This window comes from Scyliorhinus torazame, chromosome 14 (assembly GCF_047496885.1).
Source record: "Scyliorhinus torazame isolate Kashiwa2021f chromosome 14, sScyTor2.1, whole genome shotgun sequence".
NCBI lineage: Eukaryota > Metazoa > Chordata > Chondrichthyes > Carcharhiniformes > Scyliorhinidae > Scyliorhinus > Scyliorhinus torazame.
This window is the reverse complement of record NC_092720.1, coordinates 206,141,690-206,164,280: the sequence shown is the minus strand read 5'-3', so window position 1 is coordinate 206,164,280 and position 22,591 is coordinate 206,141,690. Positions and strand designations below refer to the sequence as shown.

Here is a 22,591-nt window from a genome sequence, read left to right as displayed (position 1 = left end):
CTTGCCGCACGAGCACCCGTCCCTGTCCCTACCTGGAAACCTCCTCGCGCCTCTTGAGTGGACCGCCAGTTTTCAACCCCTGACTGGGGGAGTGGGAGGGAGAAGGATCCTGAACATCGAGCCATGCACCTGGATATGTCTTTTATACCTTTCGCTGGACAAATTAATGTTGGGAAGTGGTGGGGCCGAGGGTAGCGGGGGGGGGGGGGGCGGGAGAGAGATGGGATACTGCGCTCCCCGCTCGATATTAACCCCGTGCAATCGCGCCAGTGCTGCCATTGCTCGGGGAAGAAATTCAATCAGCTTCGGAAGTCGCGGAAATCTCCGGGACTCAATGGATTCCTCGCCCCCGCCCCCACCTCACCCGTTGTGGAGGGAGGGGGGTTGTCGGGAGGGAAGAGGACCCTCTTCCTCAAACCTCCTGGGCCTGGCCAAACTCACCACAAACAGGTGCAGGCCGCGGGCGGGCGAGAGGGAGGTGAGCAGATCCGGCTGCCTGCCCCTCTCCCACGGCCACATTCGCGGCCGGGTGTCGTGTTCCACGGGCACACTGGAGGCTTTCCGTTCTCGCCGTGTGCCGAAGGGTCTGGGGTTGCTGCTCCATCCATCCTTTTAATCCCATGTTGGTTTGATATTTTAAGTTGCATTTGCTCTTTGCTTTTTATTTAGGGGCAGTATTCCTTTGAGGGACTTCCCGTGTTACTTTGCCCCTCAGTTTGTTTAATTTACTTTAATTGGTTTCCATCAAAATAATTAGATCCCCTCCCCCCCCCCCCCCCCCCCCCCACTGCAGAAATTGGGTGTTCGGAAATGCAATAATAGGTTCATCTCAAACTCCCCCACCCCATCCCCAAACACACAGCCAGCAGCTCAAACCCCACTTTCCTTTCTGAGCAGCGCGCGGGAGCTCACAACCCTTTTAGAAATCCCGCCCCAAAGGCCATTCCCATCCACAGTGACCAGGACCCTCTTTTCCGAACCGGGAGCGTTGACTTACCCGCGGCAAAGAGGCACGACGTGAGAATAAAGGCGGGAAGGCAACCCGGATCTGGCATTTCCAGCCAGCGGGGGAAACTGCCCCGGTTGGAATACTTTACAGGGCTGCTGAGATCTGGGGGGATATAACCAAGAGGAGCGTTCAAAAAATAAGCAGACAACAGCAGCTCGCTGGCTGCTTTCAAATCAGGGGGCCGGATGTGAGGGAGGGGAGGGGGGGGGGGCATTACCGTCATTCCGCCTACAACCTTAAAGATTCAAAACAACCCCTCCCCCCACACACATATATATATGTCTATATATTCTACTACTAGTTCCTTATAGTCTTGGCACCTCCTGCTCTGAAGTAAAACAATATAATCTGCGGTTTCTGCCTTGCCTTCCGTTCTGAGGCGATGATTCACTACCTTCGCCACCTCTGCTACTTTCTGGCTCACTCGTTTAATCTAGTTGCGGCCTTTCGCGTGACTATTCGCCTCCTCCTCCTCCCAGCCTACTTTCCCGCCTAGCTGTGTCTGCAAGGCCGGCTGTTGCGCTCTTCATCCGCATCCTGAATATAGGTTGTCGGTCGCGGCAGCGGTAACCTAGCAACAGGCCTGCCAGCCTGCAAATGACACTTGTACTCCTGCACTGTCCTTTACATGGCTTTACTGTCTTAACATATTGTCCCCGCCCCATGTATCCTTAACTTGTGCAACTACCTTGAGGGGGTGACTTGATTGAAGTGCACAAGATCCTGAATGGTCTTGACATGGCGGAGGTGGGACGGATGTTTTATCTTTCCGGTGAGTTCACGACAAGTGGAGGGTGGGGGGTCACTGGTTTAACATCACGGGTCGCCACTTTTAGGACAGCGATGTGATTTTTTTTCTTCAGATGTTTGTGCGACTTTGAATCATTTAGTCCCTGCAGTGCAGAAGGAGGCCGTTCGGTCCGTCGAGTCTGCACTGACACCTTTTTGAATGAGAACGCCTCTTTCCACCCCGTTCTATCCGCATAACCCCATAGCCTAACCTGCACATCAAGAGGCAGTTTAGCATGGTCAATCACACCTAACCCACACCATCTTTGGATTGTAGGAGGAAACCGGAGCACCCGGAGGAAACCCACTCAGACATGGGGGAACGTGCAAACTCCGCACAGCACAGTGGTTAGCACTGCTGCATCACAGCGCCAAGGACCCGGGTTCAACTCCGGCCTTGGATCATTGTCTGTGCGGAGTCTGCACGTTCTCCCCATGTCTGCGTGGGTTTCCTCTGGGTGCTCTGGGTGCCTCCCACAAGTCCCGAAAGATGTGCTGTTAGGTGAATTGGGCATTCTGAATTCTCCCTCTGTGACCCGAACAGGCGCCGGAATGTGGCGACTAGGGACTTTTCACGGTAACTTCATTGCAGTGTTATTGTAAACCTACTTGTGACACTAATAAAGATTATTATTAAACTTTAGACACTAAGTGGATATTTAGCATGGCCAACCCACCTGACCTTCACATCTTTGGACAGTGGGAGGAAACCGGAGCACCTGGAGGTAAACCCACGCAGACACGGGGAGAAAGTGCAAACTCCACAGTCACTCGAGGCCGGAATTAAACCCGGGCTCGTGGCGCTGGTGAGGCAGCAGTGCTAACCACTGGCCCATGGTGCTGCCCATAAATCTTTATAAACAGTTGGTTCATAATACCACTAATTGCAATTCATATTTTTTAAAGCTTTGTTTTATTTTGCACATAGGATTTGTTTAAAATATCTCTTGAATTGAAACATCAAATAGGTATTTTATTTCACAAACTCCCATTGATCGCAAGACATGTTTCTGGTGGGACTCTTGAGATGGCTGAATGTAAATAAGATGAGATGAGCAGAAAGGTCCTGAGTCCATTCCTGCCCCAGCGAACACAGCGGCACCAGTCTGATTTGCGAAAGGGGGGCTCCAGTTGTGACCAGAACACTTAGGCTGCACACTTTGGACGGAGAAGCGGTGGGAGGGGGAGGGGGAAGGAGTGAGGAAGGTGGGGCGCGAGAGTGAGGCAGAAAGGGGCGGGTGGATTGGGAGAAGGGCAGGGAAAATATGAGGAGTGGAAGGGGAGGATGGAAATGAGAGGAGAGATGAATAGAGGGTCGAGGGGAAAGGATTGTGCCCCCCTTGTTGCTGCACTCTTTGTTTTGCAGAGTAATAGCAGAAAGTTACTCTTTTGTCTATCAGCTGGTAGGAAAATGGCAACCTGCTCAGCCACTGGGCCAGTGCACCCTGCTCTGGAAGAGTCAGTGTGCACAAGGTAGCTCGGCTTTGCTGGATATATAGCCCGTCCAGTGCTTACTGTGAAAATATGATGGGAAGGGGAAGGAGAAAGTGGGAGCGAGGGACAGTGGTAGGTGGGAAAGGAGGGGAAGGGAGGGAAAATGAGGGTGTGATTGGAGGGAATCGAGAATAGGAAAAGGGGAAGAGAAGGGGTAATGGGAATGGGGACGGGGTGTGGAGGGTGAATGTGGAGAGAGGAAGGGTATGTCAAGCAAGAGAGACAGGAGAGAGGAGATGCAGAAGTGTGCCGAGGGGAGGGGGGGGGCGAGAGAGGTGTGACCCCAGAGATGGGGAGAAGGATGGAGGGGGAAGATTGAAGGGACAGAGGGAAGAGGGTGTAAAGGGAGTGGAGGGGAAGATTGGAAATGGAAAGGACGGAGAAAGGGAAAAGGGGAAGGGGAGAGTGATGGAATGGAAAGAGGAGATGAAGAGGGTGGGGGAGGGAATAGGTGGAGCGGAGAAGAGGCAGTGGGCGAGGGAAGGAGTAGGCATCATTGGAGAAGAGGTGGGAGGGATGGGAGAAGGGGAAAGGAGTAAGGAGAAGGGACGGGATGCAAGAAGATGTAAGGGGAAGACATGGGAGGGAAGAGAAACGCGAGCGGGGGAAAGGAGGGGTAAGTAGAATGGCAGCAGGGAGACTGCAGAGGGAGAGAGCGAGTATGAACATCTACCTTGATAGCCTGCAGCGAAATGCAACTGAAGAACTTCAGTTAATAAATTACACGGAAACGGTGCCAGAATTATTCCGGCTTCTCTGTATGGCAGCACTGGGAATGTGTCCAGAGAGATCCCTTCTGTATTTTCTAAACGTATTGCTTTCGATTAGCTGAAGAAAGAGCAAGAAGCAAGGATAGAAATGTTCTCAAACATTCACAGTGATCGTAAGCCCGATAACAGTAATTTAACACAGACACATTTGCGGGGGGCTATAGAGAGAGAGCAGGGTGGGGGAGAGGGACCAATTGGAGAGCTCTTCCAAAGAGGTGCGATTACCTTTATGTCATAAAGTTCTATGTGACAGAGGCGAAGCTGCTTCCTACACGCGGGGGTGCATTTGGTTTGCTATCAAACAATACATTAGTCACGCTATCTGCGGATAAGATATTCTCAATGCCTGCTTACGAAATGTTCATAACTCGCATGATCATGTACTGCAAACAAGGTAAGTGATGCTAATACTTCCCACCACCCCCCCGTTGTTGCTGCACTCTTTGTTTTGCAGAGTAATAGCAGAAAGTAACTCTTTTGTCTAGGAAAATGGCAACCTTCTCAGCCACTGGGCCAGTGCACCCTGCTCTAGAAGAGTCAGTGTGCACAAGGTAGCTCGGCTTTGCTGGATATATAGCCCGTCCAGTGCTTACTGTGAAACTATGCTCAGGAAGGACTATACCCGCATAAGACCAACAAGGACCTACCAATTTCAGAACCTGCATATTCCGATTAAGCTACTTTGCTGATGGATTGAATGCTATCGGATTACTTACAGGAGGGTGGCGGTGTTAGACGGCCTTAGGCAATGAAACCTCCATCTGTATCAATCTTTAAACAATGAAGGCTCCTTCGTGTTGATATTGTTTCATCACCCACCGCGTGTAGCCTGCGAGGCCACATCCTGCCTTTGTTATTTTCTACAATACATGAAACTGTGACTTTAATCTTCGCCCTCTTTTCACTGCCACTTTGAAAGAAGTGCTCTCCACGCTGGCGAATCCGTTTCGATTTTCTGTGATGGCTTTTTTTCTGCTGTTTTGTCATTGCGGTATTTTGTAACAAATAACTGACCTCGTTTCGCAGGAGAGAAGTGAAAGATGGGGCCAGTGTTTGACTTGGCGCTTAGCTTCAAAGATAATACGAATTGTAAATTGTAAAAGACAATTATCAGCGAACTGACGTTTTCTATTGATTGTTGAGGCTGGCCCATTGACTCCTGATCTGGGAGTGCCACGGTTTGCAAATCCTCACCCTTGCTTCTAAATCCCACCATGGGCTCCACAGGTCCTGCATCCACCCGCCCGCAAGATATTCACATCTCTGTGATCCCTCAATTTTGGCCTCTTATTTTCAAATGCCCCACCACTAGCGACCATGCCTTCATCTACCCGAGTCCTAAACACTCATTCCCCTTCCTAAAACCTCCATCCTTCTCCACTTCTCGCTCTCCCAGTAAGATATTCCCCCAAAAAGTCATTCTTTGATTAAGTGTTTTGTCACCTACCCTAATCTCTCTTTATATGGTTTGAGGTAAATTGGCATTTGATAGTCTCCCCATGCCGCATTATGTTTTATTGAATTATATACACGGAAGTTGTGTACTCGTCAACGGGATTTACCTCCTACTCAATATTATTGCCTCCTCCTGACGAGGGTTACAACTGGCACATCACACAAACTACTTACACATGTATTCTCCAATCAAGTTTACTTTATTCGGATCAAATGTGTCACAAAGACTCTTCTGCTGTTAATTATTGTCGCACAAAATATTACATTTAAAAAAAATCAATTTAACAGTGCCCGATTCATTTTTTCCAACTAAGTGGAAATTTAGCGTGGCCAATCCACTTACCCTGTACATCTTTGGGTTGTGGAGGTGAGACCCACGCAGACACGGGGCGAATGTGCAAACTCCACATGGACAGTGACCCAGGGCCGGGATCGAACCCACATCATAGAATTATAGAATCATAGAATTCCGACAGAGTAGTAGGAGGCCATTCGCCCATCGAATCAGCACCAATCCTTCGAATTAGCACTCTACCCATGTCCACCCCACCCTATCGCCATAACTCCATAACCTAACTTGCACATCCCTAGACACTAAGGGGTAATTTAGCATGGCCAATCCACCTAACCTGCACATCTTTGGACTGTGGGTGGAAACCGGAGGAAACCCACGCAGACACGGGGAGAACGTGCAGACTCCGCACAGACAGCGACCCAATGCCGGAATTGAATGCGGGTCTCTGGCACTGTGAGGCGCCAGTGCTAACCACTGTGCCACCCCGCCCTCCACAGAATAATACTGAGCCCTTAATAAAACCGTCACACAGGCTTTGACTCAATAAATGTCACACAGACTTGAACTCAATAAGTGACAACTGTTATTCAACTCATGAATCAAACTCAAATGGCACCCTAACCAGAACAGCTGGCCAAGCTTTTCTCAAGGGATGCTTTACTGGTCACCGAGCCCTTGACTCGGGTAATCTTCTGCAATGGTTGTTTCCGGGTTTTCGCTGATGTAGTTTCAAATCCCTGCTCCTTTCTACAGTTTCTTCCAACTTTTTGAAGGGTCAATGATGTCCGTTTTACGACGGTCTGGTTGTTGACGCTGTGTTTTATAGATCCACTAATTTGCTCCATTATGCCATAAAAGAGTTTCCAGATTAACAGTTTTTGTCACTGCAAAGGTTATCTGGCCCCTTTGCTCACGATCTGCAACTGTCTGCAGTTATCTAGTTTCAATCATCTTCCTGATTTCCTTGTCACATAGCTGTTACCTTTTGCCTGATCATGTAGCTGCTTTCCTTTGCTTTTTTCCCCAGACCGTGTTCTTCTGGTTCCTTGAGATGATAATGATTTCCTTTGAGACCAGGGACCTCCTACAGTCATGCATCATGTTGTAGAAATGCATTCCCAGAAAGCATCTGTGATTTCTTTAGTATCTTTGTTACTTGCCCACATTTCCCATCAGGCTGCAGTGCCTCTTATAACTTGGCCATATTTCCCAGTAGGCCTAGCGCCAGGGCTACAATATGTCAAATCCGATTTGGATTTTTAAGCGGTCTAAGGGTAAGGTAACGTCGCCACAGTCCCAGATGACCATAGGCTATTTCACCTTTGAGGGGGAGAGTTGACTGGTGGTGGTTTAACCTGAGGATCACCACACCTCAGGCGAGGGGCAAGGTTGAGAAGGGGGTCTTGCTTATTGGCATATTGGTGATTGATCTTTGTGGAAAGAGGGATTGTTTCATCCCTTTAAAAAGTTAGTGCATGGGATCTACATATTTGAGTTTCCTGCCAATTACGTGTGTCAACATTTATAACCAATATTAAACATCAGGCCATAACCAGGTCGGTGATAATAGTGTATCAAAATTATAATCAGTATTGTCTTTGAATCTAAGCCCAAAGTCAAACTTTGGCCTCATCTCTTTGGTCAAGATCCTGGAATACCTTCCCTAATCGCACAGTGGGTGTACCTACACCACATGAATTTCAGCGGTTCAAGAAGGCTCGCCACCACCTTCTCAAGGGCAATTAGGGACGAGGACTAAATGTGACCTAGTCAGCCAAGCCCATGTCCCATGAATTAATATAAAAGGGCAGTTCAGTTTTGTGTTACAAAATACCGGATTGAGAAAAAAAGAGAAGCGAGGAAGAATTATCATAGAATTATCATAGAATTTACAGTGCAGAAGGAGGCCATTCGGCCCATCGAGTCTGCACCGGCTCTTGGAAAGAGCACCCTACCCAAGGTCAACACCTCCACCCTATCCCCATATCCCAGTAACGCCACCCAACACGAAGGGCAATTTTGGACACACTAAGGGCAATTTATCATGGCGGTGTAGGTACATGCACAGTACAGTTAGTGGCATGGGGAAGGCGGAGTTCATCTGCGGTGTAGGTACATGCACAGTACAGTTAGTGGCATGGGGAAGGCGGAGTTCTAGGCCTTTGACCCAGCAAACGACGATATAGTTCTGCTGAGGGGAAGCATTATTGTTTCGGAATTAATTTGAAATTAGATTTTAAAACTTTAGTTATCCAATAAGCGTTGAAGGGGTTAAGTACTTCTGTATCAATCTGAATTACACACAGAAGATGTTTAGCTGAAGCTGTCAATTGTAAGAAGACACCACAAGGACACAATCTGCCACGGAGCTAGTGGCTAGTCAGGAACTAGACAGACGTTAACTCTCAAAGTCTGTATAACAATGCGGGACCGTCTGCCATTTGCTCTGACCCCAGGATGTCTGCCGATAACCACAGGGAGAGGTGATTGCTAGCATCCGTACCTCAAGCAGAGCCATTGAACAGGGGTGGGTGGGGGGGGGGGGGGTGATTGATAGCCACACACCAGAAATGAGACGACCAATATCGAGAACTGCAAGATAAAATAGACGTGCCTTTTATACTGATTGGATAGTTTAATTAAGCATATCGACCTTTGATGTGATTGGTTAATTATTCTCATAAACTATGAATGATGTGAACCTAATGGGTAGCCATGATTGGGCATAGATAACTAGTAACACGTGATTGGTGGTATATGGTAATTGCCTGTATCCTAATGCGAAGTGTAACTGTACAGGGTGGGAAGCAGAGCTCTCTGCAGTGCAAGCTGTACATGCCACCAGCCCAGTTACAACTGTAATAAAGATGTGGAGATGCCGGCGTTGGACTGGGGTGATCACAGTACGAAGTCTTACAACACCAGGTTAAAGACCAACAGGTTTGTTTCGATGTCACTAGCTTTCGGAGCGCTGCTCCATCCTCAGGTGAATGAAGAGGTATGTTCCAGAAACATATATATAGATATCTGTCCATATATATGTTTCTGGAACATACCTCTTCATTCACCTGAGGAAGGAGCAGCGCTCCGAAAGCTAGTGACATCGAAACAAACCTGTTGGACTTTAACCTGGTGTTGTAAAACATCTAACTGTAATAAAGGCTTTGGTCATAACTCCAAGAGTCTTTGGCTTGGTCTCTCATGTATGTGCGGGTGAAGTACACTACAGTTGAATAGCTGTACAATTTTCCCCACTACAATTTACAAGTCAGGATGGTGAATAACTTCCAGGAGAACTTACAAGCAGTTGTGTTCTCTGCTATCTGCTGCCATTATATATATACTCTGTAATGGTCATGAGTTTGGTGTAGCGCACAATGACTTACGAGAGAGACGAGTAGAGATGAAGTCGATGAGGCTTTATTAAGCGAGACTTGTCCCCAGCTGTTCAGCAACAGAATGGAGCGGCGGGGAGAAGCTCGGGTTCTTATACTCCGCCTTCAGGGCGGAGCCAGGAGTCAACAGCCAACCAGGACCCGGGATCTGTCAGCCAATAGCATCACGGCTTCACAGTCCCACATGACCCCTAATACATACTACCCCATTCACCCCTTGTTAAAAATGAACCTGGCGGGGTGGTGGTTCGCATGGTGGTAGCGGTTTACAAGGCTGGTCCTGGGAGGAAAACTTCGGGCATGTCATTACAGTTTTAGCCCTACACTGGGCTATGTACAAGGTTTGTGAAACTATTTCCAATATTAGTAAGAGAAATTTTTTTTGTTCCAGTCCAACAACATTCTTGGTGTCACGCCGATGCCACGAGTCAAGCGGGCGGTCTGGTCTTCCTCGTCGATCGCCTCAGCCCCGGTGGTGGTGCAGGTGCTTGTTCCGGTGTTGTCGTCTCCGGGAGCGTTTCGGTCTTTGTTCCTGTTTCACTCCTGGGCGGACACGGGAGGAGGACCGATCCTCCCGGGAAGGGGGCGGTCGCGGGGTGCGCCGGTGGCAGGGAGGGGATGATCGGTGTCGGGAGGGGGTGTGTGTTGCCGGCGGGCGCCAGGTCTCGCAGGGAGACCGTGTCCTGTCGGCCGTCGGGGTACGCCACGTAGGCATACTGTGGGTTCGCGTGGAGGAGGTGAACCCTCTCGACCAACGGGTCCGACTTGTGCGCCCGCACATGTTTCCGGAGCACGATGGGTCCTGGGGCCGCCAGCCAGGTCGGCAGCGACGTTCCGGAGGAGGACTTCCTGGGGAAGACAAGGAGGCGCTCATGCGGCGCTTGGTTAGTGGTGGTACACAGCAGCGACCGGATGGAGTGGAGAGCGTCCGGGAGGACCTCCTGCCACCGGAAAACTGGGAGATCCCTGGATGGTAGGGCCAGTAGGACGGTCTTCCAGACCGTGCCGTTCTCCCTCTCTACTTGCCCGTTCCCCCGGGGGTTGTAGCTGGTCGTCCTGCTCGAGGCTATGCCCTTGCTGAGCAGGAACTGGCACAGCTCGTCACTCATGAAGGAGGACCCCCTGTCGCTATGGATATATGCGGGGCAACCGAACAGTGTGAATATGGTGCCAAGGGCTTTAATGACTGTGGCCGCTGTCATGTCGGGGCAGGGGATGGCGAAGGGGAAATGGGAGTACTCGTCCACCACGTTCAGGAAGTATGTGTTGCGGTCGGTGGAGGGGTGGGGCCCTTTGAAATCCAGACTGAGGCGTTCAAAGGGGCGGGAAGCCTTGATCAGGTGCACTCTATCCGGCCTGAAAAAGTGCGGTTTGCACTCCGCGCAGATGTGGCAGTTCCTGGTGACTGTACGGACCTCCTCCACAGAGTAGGGGAGGTTGCGGGACTTTATAAAATGGTAGAACCGAGTGACCCCCGGGTGGCAGAGGTCCTCGTGGAGGGCTTGGAGACGGTCTATTTGTGCGTTGGCACATGTGCCGTGGGATAGGGCATCGGACGGCTCATTCAGCTTTCCGGGACGGTACAAGATCTCGTAGTTGAAGGTGGAGAGCTCGATCCTCCACCTTAAGATCTTGTCATTTTTAATTTTGCCCCGCTGTGCATTATCGAACATGAAGGCTACCGACCGTTGGTCGGTGAGGAGAGTGAATCTCCTGCCGGCCAGGTAATGCCTCCAATGTCGCACAGCTTCCACTGTGGCTTGGGCTTCCTTTTCCACTGAGGAGTGGCGGATTTCTGAGGCGTGGAGGGTTCGGGAGAAAAAGGCCACGGGTCTGCCCGCTTGGTTAAGGGTGGCCGCCAGAGCTACGTCGGAGGCATCGCTCTCGACCTGGAAGGGGAGGGACTCGTCGATGGCGCGCATCGTGGCCTTTGCGATATCCGCTTTGATGCGGCTGAAGGCCTGGCGAGCCTCTGTCGACAGGGGGAAGGTAGTGGTCTGTATTAGCGGGTGGGCCTTGTCTGCATACTGGGGACCCACTGGGCGTAATATGAAAAGAACCCCAGGCAACGTTTCAGGGCTTTGGAGCAGTGGGGGAGGGGAAATTCCATGAGGGGGCGCATGCGTTCGGGGTCGGGGCCTATTATCCCATTGCGCACTACGTATCCCAGGATGGCCAACCGGTTTGTGCTAAAAACGCACTTTTCCTCGTTGTATGTGAGGTTCAAGGCGTTAGCGGTCTGGAGGAATTTTTGGAGGTTGGCGTCGTGGTCCTGCTGATCGTGACCGCAGATGGTTACGTTGTCGAGATACGTGAACGTGGCCTGCAACCCATGCTGGTCAAACATTCGGTCCATCTCCCATTGGAAGACCGAGACCCCGTTCGTGACACCAAATGGGACCCTTAGGAAGTGGTATAGACGCCCGTCTGCCTCGAAGGCTGTGTACTTGCGGTCACCTGGGCGGATGGGGAGCTGGTGGTAGGCGGACTTGAGGTCCACGGTGGAGAAAACTTTATACTGGGCAATCCGATTTACCATGTCGGACATGCGGGGGAGAGGGTACGCATCTAGCTGTGTGTACCTGTTGATGGTCTGGCTATAGTCTATGACCATCCTTTGCTTTTCCCCGGTCTTTACTACTACCACCTGGGCTCTCCAGGGACTATTGCTGGCCTGGATTTTGCCTTCCTTCAGCAACCGCTGGACTTCAGACCGAATAAATATCCGGTCCTGGGCGCTGTACCGTCTGCTCCTAGTGGCGACGGGTTTGCAATCCGGGGTGAGGTTTGCAAACAAGGACGGCGGTTCAACCTTGAGAGTTGCGAGGCCGCAGATAGTGAGTGGGGGTATTGGGCCGCCAAATTGAAATGTTAGGCTCTGCAGGTTACACTGGAAATCTAATCCCAGTAATGTGGGCGCGCAGAGTTGGGGAGGACGTAGAGCGTGTAGTTTTTAAACTCCCTCCCTTGCACCGTTAGGTTCGCGATGCAGAACCCTTTGATCTCTACGGAGTGGGATCCTGCAGCTAGGGAAATCTTTTGCGTACTTGGATGGATGGTCAGAAAACAAAGTTTTACCGTGTCGGGGTGAATGAACCTTTTGGTGCTCCCGGAGTCGATCAGGCATGATGTCTCGTGTCCGTTGATCAGCACCGTTGTTGTCGTCGTCTGGAGCGTCCGGGGCCGTGATTGATCCAGCGTCACCGAAGCCAGTCGTGGTCGTAGTGTCTCGGCGTCTTCTTCGGACCCCGTGGAGCCGTCGCTGCTGGGGTCCTTTGTTGTCATCCAAGATGGCGGCGTCCATGAATCGCACGCGGCCGGGGCTGGACAAAATGGCCGCCCCATGGATCGCATGTGGTCGGGGGTGGACAAAATGGCCGCCCCCATGAATCGCACGTGGCTGGGGAGTCACAAGATGGCGGCGCCCATCCTCCCCTCGTGGTGCCCGGGACCCAAAATGGCGGCGCCCCCGGGTCGCACATGGGGCGCTGGGGGGGTTGGGGAGCATTTGGGATGCGCTGGGCTTGTTCTTCTCTGGGGATTGCGGCGACCCCCCGGGACCGGCATACAGCCGCGTAATGGCCCTTCTTGCCGCAGCTTTTGCAAATAGCTGCGTGGGCCGGGCAGCGCTGCCGGGGGTGTTTCGCTTGCCCGCAGAAATAGCAGCGGTCCCCCCCGGGATGATCTGGCGCTTTAACCGCGCAAGCCTGTGAGGGAGGGGGGGGGTTTGTCACGACAGGGGTCCACGGAGCCCAAGGGGCTGCCGCGCAGTTGGGGCCATAGGCGCGGGCGTTTTGCGAGGCCACATCTAGGGATGCTGCAAGGGCCCGTGCCTCTGAGAGTCCTAGCGACTCTCTTTCTAAAAGTCTTTGGCGGATTTGGGGATACCTGCCACAAACGCATCGCGAATTAGCATGTCCGTGTGTTCAATCGCGTTCACCGGCGGGCAACTGCAGCCCCGTCCCAAAATTAGCAGCGCGGCGTAGAATTCCTCTAACGATTCTCCGGGACTTTGCCGTCTCGTTGCGAGTTGGTAGCGTGCGTAGACGTGGTCCACGGGGCGAACATAAATGCTCTTCAGTGCTGCGAGCACCGTCGGGAAATCCTCTGCATCTTCTATGAGAGGGTAAATTTCTGGGCTTACCCTCGAATGCAGGACCTGCATTTTCTGGTCTTCTGTGATCCAGCCGGGGGCCGTTCGGAGGTAGCCGTCAAAACAAGCTTGCCAGTGTTTAAAAACTGCTGCTGAGTTCGCTGCGTGGGGGCTGATCCGCAGGCATTCCGGGGCGATCCGGAGCTCCATAGTCCTTTAAGCTCGCTTAATAAATTGTAGCGCACAATGACTTACGAGAGAGACGAGTAGAGATGAAGTCGATGAGGCTTTATTAAGCGAGACTTGTCCCCAGCAGTTCAGCAACAGAATGGAGCAGCGGGGAGAAGCTCGGGTTCTTATACTCCGCCTTCAGGGCGGAGCCAGGAGTCAACAGCCAACCAGGACCCGGGATCTGTAGCCAATAGCATCACGGCTTCACAGTCCCACATGACCCCTAATACATCCTACCACATTTGGAAGCTGCTATGTAAGGACGCCTGGTGAGTTCCTGCAGTGCATCTTGTAGATGGGATACTCTGCTACCACTATTCATCTGTGGTGAAGGGATTAAACGTTTTGTGTATGGGATGACAATCAAGTGGGCTGCTTTGTCCTCGATAATGTTAAGCTACTTGAACATTGTTGGAGCTGTACTTATGCAGGTAAGTGAAAAGCATTCTATCATACTCCTGACTTAAACAGCCTAAAACTCTGCTAATTCTAATATTTCACCTATTCGAATACATGTCTTGTCAAATAGACCATAGATCATAGAATTTACTGTGCAGAAGGAGGCCATTCGGCCCATCGAGTCGGCACCGGCTCTTGGAAAGAGCACCCTACCCAAGGTCAACACCTCAACCCTACCCCCATAGCCCAGTAACCTCACCCAACACTAATGGCAATTTTAGACACTAAGGGGAATTTATCATGGCCAATCCACCTAACCTGCACATCTTTGGACTGTGGGAGGAAACCGGAGCACCCGGAGGAAATCCACGCACACACGGGGAGGATGTGCAGACTCCGCACAGACAGTGACCCAAGCCGGAATCGAACCTGGGACCCTGGAGCTGTGAAGCAATTGTGCTATCCACAATCCTACCGTGCTGCCCTTTACTCATTACTCATTTCTATTTTTATCATATGCTGACCACGACTCTCCTATTTGTCTATTATTTGTTTCCCATTTTTACATAGATTCGGATGTTGTCTCATTGCTTCCTATTGTGTCCGCTGGTTGTGCAAGCTAGGTTTAAAAAGAGCCTGGTTTGCCGCTGCCCCGTTACTTGTCTTGGCTGTTATTCAAACAGCGCATCTGATTGTCTCAGTTCCTCATTCTTTCCTTAAGAGGTTTACTGAAGCTCCGGATTCCTGGTGTCTTACAGTTTCTGTTCCTTTCTGCAAGACCTTCCTCTTCCTACTTTTAGCTTCTGCTGACCTAACATTGTACTTTTCTTGGCAAAGTGTCATTGTACTTTGCTATGACTCCTTTGTTACATTTATTAACTAAGCTAAAGCTATCCCTTTTCGTTCTTTTCAACTGCAAAGGGGCTATTTATCCAGTGTCTGGAACTGGCTTTGATTTCAGGACTGATAATGTTCCGGTCATTAGTTGTTGCAAGAGTACCATTCATATTGAGGGTCTGCTGTTGGGAAACCATTGTCTAGGCAGACCCACTGACTCTGCGAGCAAGGAGAGTTTATCAGTTGTAAATGCAATTGCTTTAGTTCCCCTTTGAAATTGACAGCTCTTTAAGCATAACTATTTTCAATGTGCGGGTGTCCTGGTTTTGTGATTACAAAGTGGTCAGTGCAATGAGATATGACATTCCATAGCCTTAGAAAATAATTATTTTGTTTTTGTAATTCCCGGGGGAGTAGCTCCCTGGCAAAGGGCCAACCTCGTGGCCAGGTGACTTGTAGCAGCCATCGTTTATGGTTCAGCTGGGTATTCAATTTTTCCAACATAGCAACAAGAATAAAGTTCTGGATTTCTTATCCAGATTCCCAACAGTGATTCGATCATTTTGTGTGTAGAATTGCTTGAATCTGTTATACAGAAAAAAAAATTGATACAGCACACACAGAAAATTATTATTTTTTATTGTTGATAGGATGTGGGATTCGCTGGAAATGCAGCATTTAATGACCCTTCTTATTTCCCCTTGAGAAGGCGGTGGTGAGCTGCCATATTGAACCATTACAGTCCATGTAATTTAGATACATCTGCATTGTTATTAGGAATAGAGTTCCAGGATTTAATCAAGCAATGATAAAGGAACAGTAATGTGTTTCCAGGTCAGGACTGTGTGTGCCTCGAAGGGGAATTTTCTAATGGTGGTGTTTCCATCTGCCTGCTGCCTTTGTCCATCTAGGTGGCAGACATCCTGGATTTGTAAAATACTTTTGAAGACATCTTGGTGAGTACCAGTGGTTGGTTTACCAGTTGGTGGGTGGCACGGTAGCACAGTGGCTAGTACTGTTTCCTTCCCAGCTCCAGGGTCCCAGGTTCGATTGCCGACTTGGGTCACTGTCTGTGTGGAGTCTGCACATTCTCCCTGTGTTCGTGTGCGTTTCCTCCAGGTGCTCCGAGGTAGGGTGCTCTTTCAGAGGGTTAGTGCACACTCGATGGGCCGAATGGCTTCCCTCTATGATTCTATTCTATGATACTATAAGAAGCATCACTTTGTGGGTGGGAATTTGCTTTATGTTTTATCAGTATTTAATTTTGACTCTTAGGGATTGGTTTCTACATATGACCTGCATGGCACAAGTCAGCAAGGTCATGGAATACTCTCCAAATACTTGGATGTGTGCATTCCAACAACACTCAAGAAGCATGGTACCCTGCAGGGCTGACCATGACCCCATCTGTTATCTTAAGCATTCCTCTCTCAGCATACAGTGGCAGCAGGGTCTCCACCTTCAAGATGCACTGCAGCAATTCATAGAATTCATAACATTTACATTGCAGAAGGAGGCCACTCGGCCCATCAAGTCTACACCGACCCTTGGAAGGAGCACCCTACTTAAACCCACACCTCCACCCAATCCCCGTAACCCAGTAACCCCACCTAACCTTTTTTGGACACTAAGGCAAATTTTGCATGACCAATCCACCTAACCTGCACATCTTTGGACAGTGGGAGGAAACCAGAGCACCTGGAAATCCAAGCAGACACAGAGATAATGTACAAACTCCACAAAAAGGGTGACACAAGGCTGGAATTCAACCCGGATCCCTGGTGCTGTGAGGTGGCAGAGCTAACCACTGTGCCACGTGCCACCCCTTCTGGCATAAGTAGGGATTTAGCTATATGTGTCATGTGAGAGCACCTGTAAGAAATGGGTGTTTATAAATGGATGTGTATATAAATATCTGTAGTGAGAGTACCTTTAAGAAATAGGTGTTTACTACTGCAGTGATGTCAGAGAGTGGAGCTGGGTTGTCCGTCAGCTTTTTACTTTCGTTTTTCAGCAGGCTGCAGGGTGTGTTTTAGTTTCGTTTTCAGAGCTGGATAGCTGCAGTCAGAATGTTTATGAATCTCTCTCTGTAATCTAAAGACTGTAAATCGATCCTGGCGATTTAAAACTAACAGTAGTGACTTTTTCCTGATGTGCTCTGATAAAGGTTTTGTTTTTAAGTCGTATGGATGTTAAAAGGAAAGTAAGGATTACTTAGTGTTGTATTCTTTGGGGGTTGTATTTGAATTGATGGTTGCTAAGATGTTCACTGTATGTTTTAAAAAGGTTAACTTGAGTTCATAGAATAAACATTGTTTTGCTTTAAAAAAACACTTCCATTTCTGCGGTACCACACCTGTAGAGTGGGCCGTGTGCTCCCCATACCACAATCTATTAAAAGTTGTGAGTCAGGTGAATTCCATGATACACTTTGGGGTTCTCTAAACCCTGGCCCATAACAAATTGGGGGATTAAGGGGGATAAAAGTCTATCTATTAGATGGGCTTAGTGAACTTAAAGACAGTGAGGGATGAGCATTTTGTGGTTGCTTTTCAGGTGTGGTATTTTAGTTTAATTGGGGAGTGTGTTGTGGACAATGGTTCTTTCAGAGGCTCTGAAGTTTTGGGGGGTGGAGATGGTCACATGCAGTACATTACAGACAGAGACTAAAAGCAGACTGTTAGATTTGGCAAAAACATTGCAGTTAACATTACCTGACAAAATGTGAAAAGATGAGGTAATTATGGCGGTGGCTAAGTATTCAAAGTTGCCAGAGATACAGTTTGACTCATTGGAATTGGCAAAAATTCAGTTCCAACTTAAACAAATGGAGCATGAGAAAGAATTAAAGCGGCTTGAATATGAAATAGAGAGAGAGGGGGGAAAAGGAGAGAGAATATAGAACATAGAACATAGAACAATACAGCGCAGTACAGGCCCTTCGGCCCACGATGTTGCACCGAAACAAAAGCCATCTAACCTACACTATGCCATTATCATCCATATGTTTATCCAATAAACTTTTAAATGCCCTCAATGTTGGCGAGTTCACTACTGTAGCAGGTAGGGCATTCCACGGCCTCACTACTCTTTGCGTAAAGAAGAAGAAAGAATAGTCCTAGCAGAACAAAAAGAAAGAGAAAGGGAGATACAGATCTGGAAAAAAGATAAAGAGAGAGAGTTTAAACTTCAGAAAATGGCCATGAAACATGACAGTCAGTTAAAATTGGCAGACGTAAAGGGAAATATACAGTTGGATGATAGTAATGAGGATAGTGAGAAAGAGCATCAAAGTCGAAGGCTTGGTGGGAATCTATTTAAATATGTCCAAGCATTGCCAAGGTTTAACGAGAGGGAGATAGAAGCCTTTTCATTTCATTTGAGAAGGTGGCTAAACAAATGAAATGGCCGCAGGAGATATGGGTATTACTGATCCAAACAAAGCTGGTAAGTAGGGCGAGTGAAGTGTTTGCATCACTACTGGAGGAGGTATCTGGGACGTATGAGGAGGTGAAAAAATCCATCTTAGGTGCATATGAACTAGGGCGTGAAGCGTGCTGACAAAGGTTTAGAAATTTAAGGAAAGAATTTGGTCAAACATACTTGGAGTTTGAAAGGCTCAAACAGAGTAATTTTGATAGGTGGATAAGGGCTTTGAAAATAGACCAAACGTATGAAGCTCTCAGAGAAATTATACTTTTGGAGGTGTTTAAAGATTCAATTCCTGATGTAGTGAGAACTCTTGTGGAAAAGAAGAGGGTTAAAACTGTGAGGTTAGCAGCAGAAATGGCAGATGATTATGAATTAATTCTTAAATCAAAGCTTGGTTTCCAACATCACTTTCAGCCTGCGAGGGATAGAAACTGGGGACATGCAAAATACTTAAGTGATAAAGGTAAAGGTGATCTGATGGGAGACAATAAAAAGAGTGTACCTCAGGTTAAAAAAGAAATCCAGGAGGGTGGAAAAGAAATGAAAAGTTTCAAATGTTTTCACTGTAATAAACTAGGCCATGTAAAGTCACAGTGTTGGTGGCTGAAGAAAAGCACTGGGAAGGCTATTGTGGTAAAACAGGATAAGACAGTGGGGTTTGTTAAAGTGGTGAAGGAAAGTCCAAGTGAAGCGAAGGAGGTGCTCAAGATTGTACAGCCTGATTAAGAGGTGATTGATAACGAGGTGCCAGATCTCTTTAAATAATTTACTTGTGTGGGTAAAGTTTACTCATGTGTATCAGGAGGAGCAGGTAAAGAAGTCACAATTTTAAGAGATATGGGAGCTAGTCAATATTTAATGGTAAGGGATGAGGAGTTATGTAGTTTGGGAAGAATGTTGCCAGAAATGGTGGTAATATGTGGAATTCAGGGTGAGAGGAGTAGTGTTCAATTATATAAGGTAAGGTTGGAAAGTCCAGTGAAGAGTGGTGAAGTGGTAGTAGAGGTAATAAAGAAGCTATCTTGTCCAGGAATGCTGTTTATCTTGGACAATGATATAGCTGGATCGCAGGTGGGAATGATGCCTACTGTGGTTGATAAGCCAGTGGAAAATCAGACAACTGAAGTGTTGAAGGACGAAAATCCTGGGATCTTTCCAGATTGTGTAGTAACAAGGTCGTAACGTCACATCTTAAGACAAGAGGAGAAATCAAAGAGTGAAGATGAAATTGAAGTGCAATTATCAGAAACGATTTTTGATCAAGGTTGAAAAAGAACTAGAGCAGGAGGGGGATGAGGTGGATATTTTAGTTCAGGAAAATTGGCGGAGTTACAACAGAAAGATATAGAAATAAAACAGATGTATCAGAAAGCATATACGGAAGAGGAATCTGAGTGTATACCAGAGTGTTATTACTGTAAAAGTGATGTCTTGATGAGAAAACGGAGACCTTTACATATGCAGGCGGATGAAAAGTGGGCAGAAGTTCATCAAGTTGTATTGCCGGTAGGGTACAGAAAGGAGGTGTTGCGAGTTGCACATGAGGTACCAGTGGGAGGTCATTTGGGAATAAGGAAAACTCAACCTAAAATACAAAAACATTTTTATTGGCCTGGACTACATAAAGATGTAGTTAAATTTTGTCAATAATGTCACACATGTCAAGTGATGGGGGAACCTCAAGCAGTGATAAAACCAGCACCCATAATACCCATTCCAGCATTTGAGGAACCTTTTACAAAGGTCCTAATTGATTGCGTAGGACTGCTTCCTAAAATATAAAGTGGGAATCAATATCTTTTGACTATAATGGATGTGTCTACTAGGTTTCCAGAGGCCGTTCCAATACGTAATATTACAGCTAAAAAGATTGTGGAGGAGTTACTTAAATTCTTTACTAGACATGGACTACCCACATCAATACAATCGGATCAAGGATCAAATTTTACCTCAAGGTTATTCAAAGAAGTTATGGATACCTTAGGAATAAAACAATTTAAATCAGCTGCGTACCATCCAGTATCGCAAGGAGTGTTAGAAAGGTGGCATCAGACATTAAAGACAATGTTGAGGGCTTATTGTCAAGATTATCCAGAGGATTCGGATAAAGGAATTCCATTCGTACTGTTTGCAATTAGGGATGCACCTAATGAGTCAACCAAATTTAGTCCTTTTGAACTAATTTTTGGTCACGAGGAAAGAGCACCACTTAAATTGATTGAGGAAAAATTAGTGAGTGAGAAATCGGAAATTACATTATTGGATTATGTATCAAATTTTAGGGAATGATCAAATCGAGCAGGTGAATTGGCTGGACAACATTTAAAAGTTGCACAAAATGTGATGAAATGGGTAGCGGACAAGAAATCCAAAGTTCTTGGTTTTGCCTGTGGAGATAAAGTTTTAGTGTTGTTACCAGTGTTAGGTGTATCTTTAAAAGCTAGGTTTTGTGGACCTTATCAGATTGAAAGCAAATTAAGTGAGGTGAATTATGCGGTAAAAACACCAGATCGAAGGAAGACTCACCGAGTGTGTCATGTGAATATGCTTAAAAGGTACATTGAAAGGGAAGGAGAGGAAAAGGAGGCGGTTTTAATGATTCTAACTCAAAGTGACAAACCAAATCCAGATGACTGTGAATTTGACATACCTCAAATTAAATAGGAAAATGAGGATGTTCTTAAAAATTGGGATAAATTGTTGAGTTACCTTCCAGAGGGAAAACGGACTGACCTGAAAGAGTTATTCATATCAGATGGGCAAGTTTGTAGAGATAAATTGGGAAGTACTAAAATGGCTATACATGATGTAGATGTGGGAAATGCTGTTCCAATCAAACAACATCCATATAGACTTAACCCTTTCAAATTGGCACAGGTTAACAAAGAGGTTGAGAATATGCTTAAAAATGGCATGATTGAAGTGAGTTGCAGCCAATGGAGCTCACCCATAGGGCTGGTCCCTAAATCAGACAGTACCCAATGGTTGTGTGTGGACCATAGAAAGGTTAATGCAGTTACAAGAACGGACTCTTATCCTATCCCACGTTTGGAGGATTGCATTGATAAAGTGGGACAATCAGCTTTTATTTCCAAACTGGATTTACTTAAAGGTTACTGGCAGGTTCCTATATCCGAAGGGGCGAAGGAGATTTCAGCTTTTGTGACTCCAGGTAGTATATACCAATTCCAAGTTATGCCATTTGGCATGAAAAATGCCTCAGCCACATTTCAACGGTTAACTAACAACATTGTTTCAGGATTACCCAATTGTGCGGTACACATCGATGATCTGGTAATTTTCAGCCAGACATGGACAGAACATTTAAAACATCTGATGGAGTTATTCGCTTAACTTCAGGAGGCGGGTTTGGTGACAACTTAGCCAAAAGTGAATTTGGAAAAGCACAAGTCACTTACCTTGGCCATACAATCAGACAGGGTCGAATGGTCACACGGGATGTGAAACCAACAGTTATTGAGGAGTTTTCATTACCCTCGAGACAAAGGGAAATAATCCGATTTCTTGGCATGTGTGGACTTGATCGAACATTTGTGCAAATGTTTTGCAGCATGATTGCTCCACTGATGGACTTGCTGAGGAAACATCGAAAATGTCAGTGGACAGCGGACTTTGAACAGGCATTTGTCGGCCTGAAAGCTGTGATAACCAATGCTCCTGTGTTGGAGAATTACAAGGGACTCTGCGATCAAATTGAACTAAAGTATCTGACTTTAAAGAGAAATGCCGAGGTGTAGAGAAATGGACAGATCCTGCAGAGACCTTCTTGTTCAAAGAGACTATCAATCGAGAAGGATTTCAGTTGGAGGAAAAAATAATGTACTATATTATTATACCCGTTTGCGTGTGCTTTCTTTTGAAACGAAAAAGTATATTTACTGTGTGCATTTCTTAAAGAATGGTGAAAAGGCGAAAAATGAAACCATCTTGAAGTTGATGGGTTTTTTTTTCTTGGGGGGAGGTGTCATGTGAGAGTACCTTTAAGAAATGGGTGTTTATAAATGGGCATGTATATAAATATCTGTAGTGAGAGTACCTTTAAGAAATGGGTGTTTACTACTGCAGTGATGTCTGAGAGTGGGTGGAGCTGGGCTGTCTGTCAGCTTTTTACTTTAGTTTTTGAGCAGGCTGCAGGGTGTGTTTTAGTTTCGTTTTCAGAGCTGGATAGCTGCAGTCACAGCCAGAAGGTGTATGAATCTCTCTCTGTAATCTGAAGACTGTAAATCGATCCTGGTGATTTAAAACTAATAACAGTAGTGACTTTAACCTGATGTGCTTCTGATAAAGGTTTTGTTTTTAAGTCGTATGGATGTTAAAATGGAAAGCTTAAAGGTTTACTTAGCGTTGCAGTCTTTGGGGGTTGTATTTGAA

The 22,591-nt window shown here is 47.3% G+C and overlaps 1 protein-coding gene and 1 long non-coding RNA gene across 3 annotated transcripts in view; one reads left to right on the top strand and one right to left on the bottom strand.

Annotated features, from left to right (window-relative positions):
* Positions 1 to 4,860, bottom strand: part of LOC140390384 (uncharacterized) — a 21,415-nt gene extending 16,555 nt beyond the window's left edge. Inside the window, exons 1-2 of one of the 2 annotated variants that reach the window (XM_072475507.1) lie at positions 4,779 to 4,845; positions 998 to 1,111 (exon numbers count right to left, since the gene is read on the bottom strand). In XM_072475507.1, coding sequence (XP_072331608.1) covers positions 998 to 1,055 — 58 coding nt within the window. In that variant the 5' untranslated portion in view covers positions 1,056 to 1,111; positions 4,779 to 4,845. Of the gene's footprint in view, positions 1 to 997; positions 1,112 to 4,778 lie in introns of both variants that reach the window. The other variant, XM_072475508.1, reaches the window with a different exon arrangement.
* LOC140390385 (uncharacterized) lies at positions 4,323 to 22,591 on the top strand. Its single transcript, XR_011934629.1, has 3 exons — positions 4,323 to 4,456; positions 15,602 to 15,723; positions 21,771 to 22,591. It is a non-coding gene; the product is annotated as an uncharacterized lncRNA (long non-coding RNA).